The 18,602-nt window shown below is 38.8% G+C and overlaps 1 protein-coding gene across 1 annotated transcript in view; it reads right to left on the bottom strand.

The window, feature by feature from the left end:
• Nucleotides 1–18,602, bottom strand: part of ZDHHC2 (zinc finger DHHC-type palmitoyltransferase 2) — a 61,592-nt gene that overhangs the window by 4,413 nt on the left and 38,577 nt on the right. Inside the window, exons 8-12 of the mRNA XM_059685562.1 lie at nucleotides 16,362–16,494; nucleotides 11,061–11,187; nucleotides 10,671–10,763; nucleotides 4,330–4,442; nucleotides 1,526–1,600 (exon numbers count right to left, since the gene is read on the bottom strand). Of these exons, the coding sequence (XP_059541545.1) occupies nucleotides 1,560–1,600; nucleotides 4,330–4,442; nucleotides 10,671–10,763; nucleotides 11,061–11,187; nucleotides 16,362–16,494 (507 nt within the window). The 3' untranslated portion in view covers nucleotides 1,526–1,559. The remainder of the gene's footprint in view (nucleotides 1–1,525; nucleotides 1,601–4,329; nucleotides 4,443–10,670; nucleotides 10,764–11,060; nucleotides 11,188–16,361; nucleotides 16,495–18,602) is intronic.

Raw genomic sequence — 18,602 nt, 5'->3', positions numbered from 1 at the left:
GGAAAAACTATACCTTAGGAAAATGCAATTTTTAAAAAAAGAAACATTTTACTGTCACTGGTTATATCAATAGAATGAAAAGTATGACATCAGAAAGTCACTTTTTAATGTCAATGCAGCTGACTTGTGCCGTCCTATGGTTAAGACCATTATGTCTTATATTCAAATGTAATAAAATCAAGTTTTTGTGAGACTGTTAATTTTAACAACATTATTTTACCACGTATTTACAAAATCCTTATTTAGAACCTACTATGTGTCTGGTACTTGGCAAAGTGTGGAGGATAATGATGAACAAATGCAACAGCGGTCTTGTGTCAATACACTGGGACATCTACATGACATGATATTACGATGTAAACTTGTAAAATATTTAACACTTGACCTCCCAAACAACGGTGATTATTACTAATAATTCAAAATACTAAGGAAATTCCTATAAAAATTTGCATGCTTTACAGACCTATGTTCTGTAAAACATTTATTTGTGGTATTGGTTGGTGATTCATATTTGTTTATTCATAGTTACATTTTAAGAATCATTTCCAGAAATTTAATTGTGTGTCTTTGCCATTTAACCTTATAAGAAGATTACATTTTCACTCCCCTAACCATAGTTGTGATGAACCTGATCCACTCTACCATAATGTATAGTCATCCAAGACCAAAACAAGTCAATGGGCAAATGGCCAGATCTGTGTTTTGCTGTTACTTAGAGAGCTACTCATTAAAACCAAACAAAACAAATTTAAAAAGATTTAAAAAAACAAACACAGAAACTAAAAACACCCTCAGATAGCCATGAAATACTTTGACATGAATGGTTTTGTTTTAGATGCAACTGTCTCACTTCTCATAGACTCTGGGATTCTAGATTGAAGTTTTATAAATAGAGAGTTGTTTTGATAACCTTGATGTATTTGTAGTTGTTATAACGGTAGCTATAGCTGTTTGTTTTGTCGACATGTTTATGGCTTTGCTCCAAAGGTCGCTTTACCGTATCTTTCTATTGACTGCAGGCTTATAAGTAGGTTATGTATTAAAGAAACCGATTTTGAAGTACAGGTTTTTAAAAATTATGGTATAATGGAAGTGATTTGGAATGCCTATATTTTAAGAATGTCACATGCTGTGGGGTGGGTCCTAGTGTGACCAAAAAGAGGGTAAAAGGTCTCCACTAACAGTACGTGATTCTCTTGTGCTTAGACCCAGTGAGATTCTGCTGATGAGGGATCAAGGACATGACTACTCTGTATCCCGAAGGACAGAAACATTTTTTTAAAATTGTACAATCCTATGAAATGTTAAGAGAATTGACATGTAAACATCAGCATTCCAGGATCAATCCTTTGCCACAGAATGTATTACTATAAAAATGAATTTGTTCATCAACTTATTTTGGGTCAGCTAAGACATCTTTTAATTTGAATCACTCAAAAATAAGTAATGCTTATGGAAACAATTTGCCCTATGAGAATTAGAAAAGTGTGAAAAATATAAAACATAAAGGAAAAGCTTAACTTACTTTCATACAACAGGAATTTGTTTTGTTTGAAGAGTTAAGTCTCATTCTCCATGGTCAATGCAGGATTGCTCATCCCTTCAAGAAAGAACTTGAATTAGCCCTTTTTTGGTTGCTTTTGAACAAATAGGCAGAGATTTGTTTATTCATCCGTGAGTTTTCCTAGTACATGGTATGGGTGTTTATAAATAAGATGGTAATATAAACACACACACGAGAAACAGTGTAGGCCACAACCACTGTCACAAAAAAAAAACACACACAAAAAAACAGAGATGTATACCTGAGGGAAAAGGCACACTGAACCTGGCACTTCCCACTATCATAAATCATTGTTTCCTAATTCTTCCTTGACTGACCTCATTCTAGTCAAACTAATCTTTGAGCCCTTTCTCACCTCATCTTTCTCATGTTTCTCTTCTTTTACATCATCTTTTTAACTTTAGTTTCTCATTCACCTATCAAAGTTAACAGAAATATTAATCCAAGAAGCCAACTACTAACAGCATGAATCCTTCTTCATCCCCCCCAAAAACTGACCTGCAACTATACATCACTTCTTTGCCTCTAAGGAAATTGATGAATTTGAAAGGCAAATAGGTGTCATCAATTTTTTGTCCTTCCCATAGATCAGAAAATGGAATGGCAGGTTTGAAGGTGAAGAGAGACCAAATTATGAATGCTCAAATGATGGGATCTTCTGAGGGAATATACCGGATGGGGCAAAAGTAGGTTTATAGTTATAAATACACAGAACACAGAACTTATAATTGTATTATTATTTTTAATTATTGTATTATTTCCCACTTGAATAACTAAACCTACTTTTGCCCGACCCTTTAAAAAAAACATGGTCAGGGCACATACAAGAATCAACCAATAAGTAAGTGGGACAAAAAAACAAACAAAAAAAGCAAGACTTCTTAAAGAAATCCAATATTTTAGGAGAATATGACTGATTATCCTATATAACAAAAGGCAATATGCAAACAGCCCAAACGGCGGAACAACCGAACAACCGGTCACTATGAGGACCGCTGACCACCAAAGGGCGCGCACAGAACATGGTAGGCATCGGCAGCGGCAAGATGGTGGAGCAGGTGAGCGGGGGCACCAGACCAAGGCAGGGCGCCGGTCGCTGTCATTGGGGCGAGCCTCTGGTGGTTACTGAAAATTCTTTTCTCCTGCGTGCCGCGGTCCCGCCCAGTACTCGCACCCACTGACAGTGTCGGCCCCACTCATACCCGCTGCTGGCGCCAGCCCCAGTTGCTCCGCACTGTCAGCGGGTGCGAGTGGGGCTGGCACCGTTAGCGCATGGGAGCAGCAGGAGTGGGGCTGCCAGCAGACAGGGGACTACGGCAGGAAGGGCAGGGCAGGAGTACAGAGGATGGGCCGAGACCTGCCCCTGTGCCCACTGCAGCCTCGCAGCCCACAGTTCCTTTTAAGGTGCATGAATTCATGCACTGGGCCCCTAGTCTATATAATAAAAGCCTAAGTGACCATTAAGGCGGAATGACCAGAACGACTGGTCACTATGATGCACACTGACCACCAGGGGGCAGACACTCAGTGCAGGAGCTGTCCTCTGGTGGTCAGTGTGCTCCCACAGGGGGAGTGCAGCTCAGCCAGAAGCTGGGCTCATGGCTGGCGAGCACAGCGGCAGAAGCCTCTCCCGCCTCCGCCGCAGCGCTAAGGATGTCTGACTGATGGCTTAGGACCGCTCCCAAGCTGTCAGTTAGACATCCCCTGAGGGCCCCCAGACTGCAAGAGGGCACAGGCCGGGCTGAGGGAGCCCCCTGACCCTCGAGTGCACAAATTTCATGCATCGGGCCCGTAGTATATTTAATAAAGACTTTACAATTTTTAATCAGGACAATCCTTTTTTTTTTTTTTCACCATTACTAAATCCCAAAGAGACATCAAGGAAACCAGTAAATAAAGTGCAGTCAGCTAAAACTAAGCAGTGCTAAGAGAGAGTTTGAAAAAGAACAGGAATGAAGGAGAAAGGATTAAGGAATTCCATTAGTCAACCTAGTGACTTTCTGGCTAACATTGTCTCAATGGTGAATGAGTGGTTTAATACTCATTTATAGAGACACCATACACATTTACTCACACCTGCATGTTTGACCACATTGTTTTTGCTTAAGCCTTCCCAAACCTGGGAAATAAGTAGTGTTTTCAAGATAAGGAAGCTAAATCTAAAAGTTTAAGTAACTTCACAAATACCACCTACTAATTAGGTGCCCAAATTGGGATTTGAAATCAAGTCTGTCTGGCTTCAAATCTTGCCGTTCTTTGCCAATAAAGAAGTAATCAAAAGATTAAAATCTACAGCAATAACAAGAGAACTATGAAGAAAATACATGTAGCTAAAGTTATGGTAATTATGCAGTCACTTTGACATTTTGAAATTGGATAGAAACCTTAGGGTAAAAGAACTGCATAATTTGAAATCCTTTACAGCAGATATTTTTCAATCTTTTGTCTGAGCTGATTACATTTTTCCACTTTAAAAATTATACTTTGAATTTATTCCGATCATTTATTATACAGGAATAAAGACTTGGTTCTTTAAGCTGGAAAAAAACACAGTGTAGATCTATCTTTCACAAAACGATTTTCTAGAGCTAACAGACATTCAAGTACTTCCCAAAGAGAAGTTCCTGGAAATAACTCTAAATTTACACTGAAAGTCAGACTGTAAAGCAAGAAAAATCCTATAGGAAATATAATGGAATGTTTTTCACTACTTTAACCTTTTAAAAATAAAATATATCTGAAAAGCTGAACAGGCACACCCTTACCAGCTTTATCCTTCCCCGGGTTTGTGCTGCTCTCTGTCCAAGACTGAGAATCAGTAAGGAGGTGGCTCTGGGACTCTCTCAATGGCTTCGCAGGAAATTGATGGTTTTCAGGACTGAAGAAGAATAATCATCATCACAATCATCACATTAACTCTAGACAATACTAACGTGTTTCTCAGAGTGTGGAACTCAAACCACTATGGTGCAAGATCATTGCAGGAGTTACCCAAGAGAACTGGGGGAAGACAGGAACAATTAAATCACCCTGGCTCGCAATGAGAAAAAGTGTTCTCTCTTTAGTTCTCTCTTCATTCTGATTACAATATGGTGACAACCTGCAACTCTGGCAAATCTCCATTTTTAATACAAAAACTTGGCCTCAGCTTCAGACTTTAGCAGGTAAGGGAATCTAATCAGACCTAACAGTATTTCATTTCCAATTTTCCATTGTTATACTCTATTTATGACAAATTATACTGGTTTGTCATTTATGACAGTGGTATGAAGTTTGGTTTAAAAATAAATGTCAGTGCAAGTTTAAACAAACATATTAAAGAAAAATGTTATTTTTAAGTGGTATGTGGATATGGAAAATATCTATGAAGGTGATGATAGAAAGATTAAGTTTGAGGAAAAATTAGTCTAGTGTTTCGAAAGTGGCCTGACTGGTCTTGAACAAAGAATTCTCTATCCCCTGTAAGACTGAAACAACAAACTTGAGCATCATCTTGCAGGAGGTGTTGAAAACATCTGACCTTATCAGGTCTTTCAAACCTGGTGTTTAATTTGGGAAAATGAAAGAGTCTTAAAAGAAGAACTTGAGTTTTAAAATTTAAGTATACATGCCACATATTGACATATTGGATGGTATGAAAAAATAAATATATAAATTAAAATAACATGAGTTAGAAAAAAAAATATTGGCATAGAAACTATTATTTTAGAACACCCTGAAATACTAATTATAATACTGTTCAAAAGAAAAAACTATTTAAAATTCCTCCCAGAATAATTTCACATATTTCAGTTGTCTGTAACTATTATTTTTTTAAAGGATATGCTTTTGCATCTCAGATCTAAAATTTGAGAATATTTTAATTTTGTGCAGCTTTAACCTACCCTTATTAAAAATTTGAAGGTAAATCTTTTTTAAAAACTATGTCTTCCATTCCTATGAATGTCTCCCATCCTTTTTACTCTAATTCCTTTGATTCCTCAGGAAAGAGGCCATCCAGCAGGTATAGGAGACTAAGTCCTGTTTAGGGACTCCATGGAGACTGATTGCTGGCATGGATCCATTCATTTAATGATATTCATTATCTGTTACATCAATAAATAAAGTCTTTGATCTCATGGAAATTTCACTGTAACCGAGGAAGAAGAATAATAAAGAAATAAATATATAATAAGTCAGGTGACAATACGAGCTACGACAACTAGTGTCCAGGGAAGTGTCGGAGCAGGTTACTCTTTTACAAAGGCTTTTCAAGGATGGCCTCTATTGTGAAGTTACACCTGAGTAGAAAGTGAATGAAGAGAAGACACAGACCATTCAGGATTCCGGAGGAAGAACATTTAGAAAGAGGAACGAACAAGTACAAAGGCACTAAATAAGGGACATGCCTGGTGTATGAGGAACAGCCAAGATCTGTGTGTCCGAGGACTGTTACTGAGTAACAGTAGGGCTGACATCAGAGAGGTGCCGGGAGCCAGATGAGATAGAATGAGGTAAGGATACTCATTAGTCTTTATTCTGAGTAAGATGGGAAACCAATGGAGGCTTTTGAGCAGAAGAGCGACAAAATCTGATTTATGTTTCAAAAGGATCACGCCGACTTAATGAATAGACAGGAGTAGGGAAAAAATGGAATCAGGAAGGTCAGGAAGAAATTGAAACAATTCATGTGAGAAATGATACAGATATATTTGAGGGGGAATCTGATAGGGTTTGCAAATGGAGTAAATAAAGGAAAACTTTAAGAAAGGAATTGGAATGAGTCCAGTGTTTCTGGCCAGAGTACCTGGGAGGACAGAGGTCACAAATACTGATTCATGTATGGAAGAATGAGGAGAATCAGGTTTTGGTGGGCGTGAGGGAGTGGATGGCTGGAATCAGGAGTGCTGCTTTGCACCTGTTCATGACTTTTAGACACTGAAGTTGGAATGTTGAGTAGATAGCCAGATATAAAACTCTGGAGCACAGTGATCCCAACAATAACCATAGAAATTTTATATGGGCTAATCAGAGGTAATTATAAAATTCTGTAGCTGCCAAAATCCAATCTCAACATTTGAAGGAAACAGGAGAAGCCTGGCCTCTTCAAGATCACCTGGCGAGGTAACAGTGCCAGAACGGGCTTCCTCTCCATACCCTGGGGACACGTCGTGGGAGAGGTATGATCTCTAGAACCCAAAGAGTCTTAAACTACAAAACCACTTAATAAAGATAAGAAGCATTATTGAAAACTACTGTTAAATTTTATGAAGGCTATGACAGCATAACAAATAACTTATTAAAACTAGATTTTGGAGAAACCAAGATGGCGGCATAGGTAAACAACGGAGTTTGCTGCCTGGAACAACAACTTCAAAAATACAACTAAAAAATGGAACGGACATCATCCAGAACCACAGGAAGGCTGGCTGAGTGGAAATTCTACAACTAGAAGGAAAGAGAAAAACATACCGAGACTCAGAGGAGGCGCAGTGCGGAAGTAAAATACTAAGGTACAGAGGCACACACGGAGCGGGCTGGCGGCTGAGGGTGCAGTTGTCGTTTCAATCAGGAGGGAGTCTCAGGCTCTGAGCTCCAGTTCTGGGTGAGTCTCTGGGGACCCAGACTCATACGGGAGAAGCGGGACTGTCTGGCATCGGTCGGAACTCGAGGGCAGCTTTCTCTCCGAGGGGCTTACAGCGATTGCTGGGGCCTCTGAGAGCAGCCAGAACTGCTAGCCCCGCCCTGTTGATCCCGTGGGACCCGCCCCGCCCAAGCCCTGCAGGGAGGCTTTTGCTGGATAGCCTAAGGCAGAGGCTAGATTAGCACCTCCCTAGAGATCCAGGAGCCAGTGTACCCAGAGGTCAGAGTGGGACTATCCAGTTTGCAGCTCCATGGAACCATAAGGGACACACTCAGGGGGCAGACTCAGTGAGCACCTAAGCCCCACTGAAGCAAGTCTTGCCCCAGAGGGGTGTCTCCAGCACAGAAGTTCTCCCACTGCAGACACAGCTGATTCTCACAGCCATTTGGCCTGGAGGTCAATTCCTCCCAGTGATACCTACAACAATCAAGGCTTAACTACAACAAGACTGTGCACAAAGAACACAAAGGGGTACACCAAGAGTGTCCTCCTCAGGTAATTGGGGAGGCTGAACCACTGGGCCCTAGAGGACACTTAGCACAGAAAACCACTTTATCAACACAGGGAAGCATAAAAAATGTGGAGACAAAGAAAAAGGACATAAATTCCAGAAATGGAGGAAAGCAAAATGCTGGATATAGAGTTCAAAACCACACTTTTAAGGTTTTTCAATAATTTTCTAGAATCTGCCGATAAACTTAATGAGACCTACAAGAAATCTATTGAGACCCTCGAGGTTCTGATAAAGGACCAACTAGAAATTAAGCATACACTGACTGAAATAAAGAATATTATACAGAGTTCCAACAGCAGACTAGACGATCGCAAGAATCAAGTCAAAGATTTGAAATACGAAGAAGCAAAAAACACCCAACCGGAAAAGCAAAATGAAAAAAGAATCCAGAAATACAAAGATAGTCTAAGAAGCCTCTGGGACAGCTTCAAGCGTACCAACATCTGAATTATGGGGGTGCCAGAAGAAGAGAGAGAGCAAGATATTGAAAACCTATTTGAAGAAATAATGACAGAAAACTTCCCCTACCTGGTGAAAGAAATAGACTTACAAGTCCAGGAAACGCAGAGAACCCCAAACAAAAGGAATCCAAAGAGGACCACACCAAGACACATCATAATTAAAATGCCAAGGGCAAAAGACAAAGAGAGAATCTTAAAAGCAGCAAGAGAAAAACAGTTAATTACCTACAAGGGAGTACCCATATGACTGTCAGCTGATTTCTCAACAGAAACTTTGCAGGCCAGAAGGAAGTGGCAAGAAATATTCAAAGTGATGAATGCCAAGAACCTACAACCAAGATTACTTTATCCAGCAAAGCTATCATTCAGAATAGAAAGTCAGATAAAGAGCTTCACAGATAAGGAAAAGCTAAATGAGTTCATCACCACCAAACCAGTATTATATGAAATGCTGAAAGGTATCCTTTAAGAAGAGGAAGAAGAAGAAAAAGGTAAAGATACAAATTATGAACAACAAATACACATCTATCAACAAGTGAATCTAAAAATCAAGTGAATAATCTGATGAACAGAATGAACTGGTGATTATAATAGAATCAGGGGCATAGAAAGGGAGTGGACTGACTATTCTTGGGGGGGAAAGGGGTAAGGGGGATGCGGGAAGAGACTGGACAAAACTCGTGCACCTATGGATGAGGACAGTGGGTGGGGAGTGAGGGCGGAGGGTGGGGTGGGAACTGGGAGGAGGGGAGTTATGGGGGGAAAAAAGAGGAACAAATGTAATAATCTGAACAATAAAGATTTAATTAATAAAAAAATAAATAAAATAAAACTAGATTTTGCTGCACTAAAGAAAGAAAACCATTAACATTTAGCTCCTGAGGAGTTTTCAAGCCAAAACTCTCAGAGCACGACCCAAAACACTCCGGTGCCTTTGAATGTCCCTGTGAAGCACACTGAAATCCCTCACTGACAGGGAGTATGGTCTATTCCTAGCTCCCTCTAGGGATGGGGTGGTAAATAGGTTTCATCTCCAGACAATTGAAAATAATTTGGAATGGCCGCCAGGATCGCTGCTTTGAGACGCATTCTGGGGTCAGGCCAGGCTGCAGAGGAGAACTGTTGGCAATAAGAAATCCACACTAGCCCTAGCCGGCTTGGCTCAGTGGATAGAGCGTCAGCCTGTGGACTGAAGGGTCCCAGGTTCAAGTCCGTCCAGGGGCACATGCCTGGGTTGCGGGCTTGATCCCCCAGTAGGGGGCATGCAGGAATCGGTGATTCTCTCTCATCATTGGTGTTCCTATCTCTCTTTCCTTATCCCTTCCTCTCTGAAATCAATAAAGAAATATATTTTAAAAAAAAGAAAGAAAGAAATCCACCCTAGACAGGGGGAGCACAGGTATAGGTGCATGCACACTGCATTCTGGCACCTAAGAAACTTTCTAAAATTTAATTAAGAATGCTATTATGGTTATGCTTTTGCTATTGGATTTCATTAAAAATCAGAAGTATGTCATATTCAAATAACTCCATCTTAACGATATAAAAATTAGTTTTAAAAACTTGTTCATATATGTATAGCATTTTAAACGTTTAAGTAGTTTTGCCTTTTGCCAGTTAGCAGCCAAGTCAGAATCAAATTTCAGGTTTTCCTTAGATTCTTAACAGTCTAGAACTAAAATAGACTTAAAACACTGTCAAAAGTCTCCCGACTTTAATACATTCCCAAGAGCCCTTCCCTTCTCTCCGAAGAAATGGCTCAGATAATGCCCAGAGGTCTGTAAAGAGCAGCAGGAATAGGGTGCACATTGCTAACAAAACTGCTAACAAAAGAGCAGGTGTCTGGGATCCCATTCGTCCTCCTGAGGCCTGACCCAGGGAAGTTTCCTGATCTTTTTACAAGTTACCTGGGGAGTCAGAGGAAAGTCCACCTGGATCGGCTCACCTGATCGCCAGGCAAGCTGATCTGGGCTTACTTTTTTTTTTCTTTTAAGTACAATTTTTTTAAAATAGTTTTTTTTTTTATTAATTTCAGAGAGGAAGGAAGAGGGAGAAAGAGATAGAAACATCAACAATGAGAGAGATTCATTGATTAGCTGCCTCCTGCACACGCCCCACTGGGGATCGAGCCCACAGCCTGGGCATGTGCCCTTGACCGGAATCGAACCTGGGACCCTTTAGTCCACAGGTCGATGCTCAATCCACTGAGCCAAACCGGCTAGGGCTTAAGTACAATATATTTTTTTGAAAAATCACAATATGCTTCAGTCAACTAAAATGTTTAGAGAATTAACAACCTATTTACACACCACCCAGATTAATAACAGAATTTTTCAAGTATAACTAAAGCTCCTGATTTTTTTCCTCCCTTCTTCATTCCAAATAGAAACCACTGTAGTGAATTCTCTTATATTCTTAAAACTTTTCAAAGAAACACGTAACCCAAGGGCAGATGAGGATAACATATGTTATTGGAAAGTGAAGTAGAAAAAAACAATATGAGATTACTTTTTCGATGCTGGATTCAGTCCTGCAGGCGTGGACGGCTGTTCAGGATCTTGGTTCACAAGGCAAGTTGGGAAGGAGCAGCCATCGCCGAGACTATAATGGAAACACACACTTACAACGGAGCCACGAAAACGCCAACAGAGTGAGACTCTGTTACAGCGCTCACGTCTGCGAGCAGAACACAGTTCCGTGATGGGCCAAACGTGTGCCGGACACTGATTTCAATCCAGTCTATATAGGGAGGTGAGGAGTTAATTTATTTCCACATTGGTACAACAGTGAATCAAAAAACAGTACGTTAAAAAACAGGAGTCCTGTGCAGCATCACAGAGTCCCTTTGCTGGATTACTTTCATTGGTTTAATACCGGAAACATTTCACAACGAAATACCTTGAAAACACGGGTAGCAACCAGTACTTCTTCTCATCACCAAAAACTTGTCGCATATTTTTACTGAAACCCAAGCTGAATCCATTCTTATCTGTTCCATGTCGAAATACAGGACTTCTAAAAGCCTCTAAAAAAGACAGCAGAGCAATCACGTGAGTAATGAACATTAACTAGTAACCTGTACCTTTAGAAGTGATTGAGTTACATGAGGGCACTCGGAAATCAATGGCTAACCCCCTGAGGACTTATGTGCCGACCAGCAACTCAGCAATGAAGATTGCCTGTACTGCTTTAAAAGAATCTAATGATTACATTTACTTTAATTTCTAAGTAACCTTTTAACTATTATAGCAGCAGATGGGCAGTGCAGAAAACTAGAAAATACAAAAAGCAAGTAATTTACATCTTCTAATTCTTTTTTAGATACATGGGTGGATGGATATAGATATATACAAATCTACATAGGTTTTAACTAAAATGAGACCATACATACATTCTATAGCCTGAATTTTATAGTATGTTCCATTTTACAATCTCATTGAATCGTACCTTTTTTCCCAGCTAACCCAAAATATACTTTAAAGCTGGTTTGTCCAAACCAAGATCCAATGCAGAATCATACCCTGTGTGTGGTTATGCCCACACTGCATATGGAAGCTGAGGCGCAGAGAGGCTGTGGGACTTGCCCAAGATCACACAGGAAATAAATGATCACACAGGAAGTAAATATCAGCATGCAACCTGAACAAGGCCAGCAATGTTCTTCCCATGCTTCATTTTTTTCTGAGATGTAAAAATATAAAATTTTATTTTTTGACTATGAATAAACGAATGAGTATAATGAGTTCTGTCCATCATGTAAAAAAGAAAACTCTAATTAGCAAAGTGAAGGTACTAAAAATATGTGGCAATTTCCAAGTTCCTTAGCATTTATCCCCCTAAGTCAGTGATGGCGAACCTATGACACGCGTGTCGGAGGTGACACGCGAACTCATTTTTTTTGGTTGATTTTTCTTTGTTAAATGGCATTTAAATATATAAATTAAATATCAAAAATATAAGTCTTTGTTTTACTATGGTTGCAAATATCAAAAAATTTCTATATGTGACACGGCACCAGAGTTAAGTTAGGGTTTTTTATTTTTATTTATTTATTTATTTATTTATTTTAAATATATTTTATTGATTTTTTACAGAGAGGAAGGGAGAGAGATAGAGAGCCAGAAACATCAATGAGAGAGAAACATCGATCAGCTGCCTCCTGCACATCCCCCACTGGGGAAATGCCCGCAACCCAGGTACATGCCCTTGACTGGAATCGAACCTGGGACCTTTCAGTCCGCAGGCCGGCGCTCTATCCACTGAGCCAAACCGGTTTCGGCAAGTTAGGGTTTTTTAAAAATGCTGACACGCCGAGCTCAAAAGGTTCGCCATCACTGCCCTAAGTTATATAGCTTTATGTCTAACACAGGTTTATAACTGGAGGACCACATTGTAGGAAGTCCTTTCGGTGTTACAAGTTCAATCTACAAGCTTGAGGAGTTAAAAGCTTCTAGAAGCAATTCATTTACTTTTGATAAATTAAAATTTAATTGTCCAACATCTATTTTGAAAGTAAGATACTTTGTTTAGAAATTACTTTATTATACCAATTGTCACCCTAATAGTATCTGCTATAAGAAGATTTCACCTGAATATTAAAAATTGTCGTTCATTGGCCACAATTAATCTTCACTGACAATTATAATCATGGAATCTCACTGTTTGAAGTGTCCTTTGAGATCATAAGTCCTGGCTGTATTCCCAAACTCCCAACCTTAGTCTAGAAAACTCCAGTTAGCTTAGTCCCTTACTCAGCAAACCTCATAGTATATATTCTTTTTGTTTTTTAGCTTCCTATGTATCAACCATGTGGGTAGTGTCTCAAACATTGCTAGGTGTCTTCCTACAGACGTCTGTAAAAATTGAGGTGAAATTCATAGAACATCGTGCACTGCTGGTGGGAATGCAGACTGGTGCAGCCACTATGGAAAACAGTATGGCGTTTCCTCAAAAAACTAAAAATGGAACTCCCATTTGACCCAGTGATCCCACTTCTAGGAATATATCCCAAGAAACTAGAAACACCAATCAGAAAGTATATATACACCCCTGTGTTCACAGCAGCACAATTGACCATAGCTAAGATCTGAAAACAGCCTAAGTGCCCATCAGTAGATGAGTGGATTAAAAAACTGTGGTACATCTACACAATGGAATACTACGCTGCTGTAAAGAAGAAGGAATTCTTACCATTTGCAACAGCGTGGATGGAACTGGAGAGCATTATGCTAAGCAAAATAAGCCAGTCAGAGAAAGATAAATATCACATGGTCTCACTCATTTGTGGCATATAATGAACAATGTAAACTGATGAACAAAAACAGATCCAGAGACAGAGAAGCATCGATCAAACCACCAAACCTCAGAGAGAAGGTAGGGGAGGGTGGGGGGGAGGGGGAGAGATCAACCAAAGGATTTGTATGCATGCATATAAGCCTAACCAATGGACACAGACACCAGGGGGGTGAGGGCATGAGTGGGAGGAAGAGGGGGTAATGGGGGGATAAGTACACATATGTAATACCTTAACCAATAAAGAAAAAAATTTTTAATAACTTTAAAGCGCATAATTCAGTGACATTTAGTACATTCATGATTTTCTGCAGCTTCCACCTTTATCAAGTTCCAACATATTTTCTTCACCCCAGAGGAAACCATTAGGCAGTCACATGTGGTAGCATGTTTCAGTACTTCATTCCTTTCTATGGCTGAATACTATTCCACTGGAATATATGTCACCATATTTTTCCTATCCATTCATCCTTTGATGGGAATGTGGGTTGTTTCCACCTTCTGGCTAGTGCAAATAGTACTGCTATGAACATTGATGTACAAATTATCTGCTGATTGCTGTTTTCCATTATTTTGGGTATATACCTAAGACTGGAATTGCTGGGTCATATGGTAATTCTATATTTAACATTTTGAAGAATTGCCAAACTGTTCTCACAGTGACCGCACACTTTTATATTCCCACCAGCAATATGTGAAGGTTCCAAATTCGCCACATCCTCACCAAAGCTTGTGGGTTATTTTTAATATCCATCCAAGTGGCTATGAAGTGGTACTCTCTGTGGTTTTTATTTTGATTTCCCTGATACATAATAATATGGAGCATGTTTTTAGGTGTTTGTTGGCCATTTGTATATTTTCTTTAGAGAAATGTCTTTTTAAATGTCCATTGAAATCCTTTGCAAATTTTTAAACTGGGCTTGTTTCTCTTGTTGTTGAGTTGTAATATTTACATATTCTGGATACTCGGCCCTTGGACATACGACTTACAAATATTACTCTGAAAGACACTATTCATTCCTCATTGGACGGTCTTGGTATCCCTGTTAAAAATCAATTGGCCAAAGATGTATAAGTTTAGCTCTGGACTCTCAGTTCAATTTCATTAGTCAACATCTCTATCCTTATACCAACCAGCACCACAAAGTTTTGATCACTGTAGATTTGCAGCAAGTTCTGAAAATAGTAAGAACTTTGTTTTATTTTTTGGTGGATGTTGTTTTCGCTATGTGGGGCCCTTAAAGTTTTCTATATATATGATCATGTCATCTGTGAAAAAGAACAGTTTTAACTTCCTTTCCAATTTGGACATTTTTCTGGGTTAATTTCTCTAACTAGAATTTCCAGTGGTGTTAAAAGCAGCAGAAAGAGGGCATCCTTGTTTTGTTCCTGATCTTAAAGGTTTTTCTTTCTCACCACTGAGTGCAGTTATCAGTTGTGGGGCTCTCATAAAGCCCTTTATCAGATCAAAGAAGTTCCCTCCTATTCTTAGTGTGTTAAGTGCTTTTATCATGAAAGGTATTATATTTTGTCAAACAAGTTTTTTGTATCAGTTGAGATAATCATTTGGTTTTTCCCCTTCTATTAATGTGATATATGATGTTTGTTCTAGTGAACACCTTTGTATTCCTGGGATAAATCTTGATAACGGCATATGGTCCTTTTAATATGCTGCTGGATTTGGTTTGCTTGTATTTTATTGAGGATTTTTGCATTTGTGTTCCTAAGGGATATTGTAGTTTTCATGTGATGTCTTTATCTGACTTTGCAATTAGTGCAATGCTAACCTTAAAGCCTAAGTAGAAAGTGTTTCCTTCTAATTTTTTTGGCAGAGTTTGAGAAGAATTGGTGTTAATTCTTCTTGAATGTCTGCTAGAATTTACCAGTGAGGCCCTCAAGTCCTGGGCTTTTCTTTGTTAGGAGGTACTTGATTACTGATTCAACTTCCTAACTTGCTCCTGGTCTATTCAGATTTTTTATTTCTTCTTGAGTCAGACTGGTAGTTTATGTGTTTCTAGAAATTGTACATTTCATCTAGGTTACCTAATTTTTTGATGTACAAATGTTCATGGTTTCTCTTATAACCTTTTTGATTTCTATAAAGTTGGTAGTCCCCACTTTCATTTCTGATTTTCATAATTTGAATCTTCTCTTTTTTTTATTTCTAGCGATAGGCCTGTCAAATTTATTATTTTCAAAGAACCAACTATTGATTTCATTGATCTTCTATCTTTAAATTCTCTATTTTCATTATCTCCTCTCTAATCTTTACCATTTCCTAACTTTGGCTGGCTTTGGGTTAACTGCTCTTATTTTTATAGTTCTTAAAGTGTGAAGTTATTGATTTGAGATTTCTCTTTTCTTAATGTAAGCATTTATTAGTTACATATTTATTTTCCTCTATTTTCACAGCATCCCCCTCTGTCAGGCTTTTGAACATACTGTTTTCTCTGCCTGAGATGTTCTAGCTCTTTCCATGACTGACTTCTTAGGTTAAATACGTATTATTTTGGTGAGTTCTTCCCTGATCACTCATCTAAACAGGCACCCTTTTATCACCCTCAGCCCTTGATATATACCACGGGATCCTATTTGTTTCCTTTAAAGTACTTTGCCTGTTGTAATTACTTTTATGTTTAGTTATTGGTTTTTCTATGCCCTTCACCAGGCTGTTCGGCCCTTACTCACCACTGCATATACACAAGGCTTTTACATGTGATAAACAGCACAACAATTATATGGTATGAGTGAATCTGTTTGTGTCTGAGTCACATCCCACAAAACAATGTGGGGAATAGGAATAATTTTTACCACTTCAGGACAGGTAGGCATTTATTCATATGGCAACTTCTGATGAGTATCTATTTATGTACTTAAGTTCTTTTAACTACAAAATTGCATACTCACCTAATGTAGACTTATTTTTGCTGACTAGCCAACAATGATAGCCAAACAGAGAAGACAAGCTGACAGAAAACATAGCTGCAGCAAAGAATAAAAACATAATATGGAACTTGGCTTGAGTATCTGGTAGACCATTCTATAAAGAAAGGAAGAAAATGAAATGTTTTGTCAAAGGAATAAGCATTCCCCTACTTTTATAAGTAAGATTTTTTTTTTCTTAAAATATTTCTTAAATTTAGATATGGAGAAAGATACATGGCTTTATGTTAAAACTTTGAGAAAAAACATATAGCATCAGATTAAAATAAATGTTTACTGGAATATGAATATATATGGAAAATATATTCAAACTTGGGGTATTTATTTTGTTTGGCATAACTGAATCATAGAAAAACTGTGGTAATATGAGTGTAAATTATAACAGAAGAAAGCAAGGTATAAGGAACTATAAAATTTACTTTTGAATTCACTACTTGAATACGTTTTGTAACATACTACATATTTATAAACGATTAAATAAATTTATTAAAGTGCCAAAAATGAAGGTTGATTGGCACAATTTAGCTACTATACTCACCAATGTTTTACTTTACTACAAACAACAGCGTCTACTACAAGAACACATACAACAACACATCCACAGTAATGCTTCAGGCTATTGTAAACAAGAGCATCACAGAAAAGATAAACAGGAGAGCATAACGCCGGTGTAAAATAAACCTTACGTCACTCTGTGACAAAAGAGGCCATCTCAAAGCAAAACCAGCGTGACTCTCGTTGTTATTGCCCAAGGACACCCGGCTCTATCTAGAACGGTAGGTTTGGGGCTACGGACGCTCAGTGACGCACCAGAGCTGCCAGGCGGTGTCTCCTTCTGATAGGAGGGAATACTGTACCCATACCCACCCTGCGGATCTGTCAGACTGACAGGTCACAAGACCTCACCGGGAGCTTTTGACAGCAGTCCTCACAGTGAAAACCCTGGCTACTCCTTTACAAATATATTTGTGGTTGGGACTAAAACTATTCATAGGAACGAGGAGCGTGGGGTGACATTCTCTCAGACATTCATTAGGGATCATTCCTGTAGCTGCACAGTGAAGGTCTACTTGAATGCTGAGAGCCTGTCCACACACCTATGTATCCCTAGTGCTTAGCCATAGAAGTGGCACATAGTAGGTGCTCAATAAAATCTTTGGTATTGAATGTGATTTAAATCCCATCCCACATAAATGATCTAGCAATTAGGAAAGTCTTACCAAATAAAGAATAATTTCATGAAAATAATAAAGCAATTCTGGCAGGGGATGACTTTTTTTGTTGTTGTTTGGTATTCACGAGGAGTATCTTTGAATATTTAAAATACTCAATTTTAATTTTGTTTTGCTTGCATTTAAGGTAAATAGTGCAGAAAACAAATGAATTAACTAAAGCCTAATCAAGCAATACCTAGTAAAAATTTGGGCATTTTAGATATAATACTTTAAAAGAATAATCTTTTTACATATAAAGAAAACACTTCTATTTTTAAAGACTAAAAAAAAAATCTTCTTAGTCAATTCTTGTTATTTCAGTGGTTGTGCTCTATAAAGCTGCCATGAGCACTGGCTTCCTCCGAGGGAAAACACAGGGAAGGTTCCTGCAAGCCTCCGGTCATACTTTTGTCAGCAGAACTCTTTATTCATAACCTGGTTTTCTGTGCTTCTGTGCCTGAAGACACAGTATCGACAGCTTATTCAACATTCATTGTTGATTCACTGACACAGAACTCACCCAACGTCACTATGACTCACGCCTGAAGGACGCTTACCCAACACACAGATTTTCTCCATAAAGCACCTCACACGAGTGCTCAGAAACACCGACAGTACTTCAGCACTGTTCTTGAAGAGCATTTTAAACAGAAATGACCAACATAAAGCACAACAATGCAAAAAACAAAAAACAAAACAAAAACGTGGCATTAAGTAGAGTGAAAAGCACAGCGTGTCACAATATGGGAGCTGAGACAAGAAGGCAGCGTCTCCTTGTTTTATCTCCTTGCTTGACATGCACACGGGGCACGCACATTCTCGGCCACCCTGTGCATGTCTGCAAATGGCCACAAAAGCTCTGTGAGTTCTGGTTTTGGGTAACAGAGAAACGTTAGCAAGATGTGAATTCACAAACACAGAATCTGCAAATAATGAGGACTAACTATAAATGAGCTCAAGTCTATAAAATCAGTGTCTGAAATAATTCACT

The sequence above is a fragment of the Myotis daubentonii genome, chromosome 2 (assembly GCF_963259705.1).
Source record: "Myotis daubentonii chromosome 2, mMyoDau2.1, whole genome shotgun sequence".
Lineage (NCBI taxonomy): Eukaryota > Metazoa > Chordata > Mammalia > Chiroptera > Vespertilionidae > Myotis > Myotis daubentonii.
The sequence above is the reverse complement of the archived record's forward strand: the minus strand, read 5'-3'. Positions and strand labels throughout refer to the sequence as shown.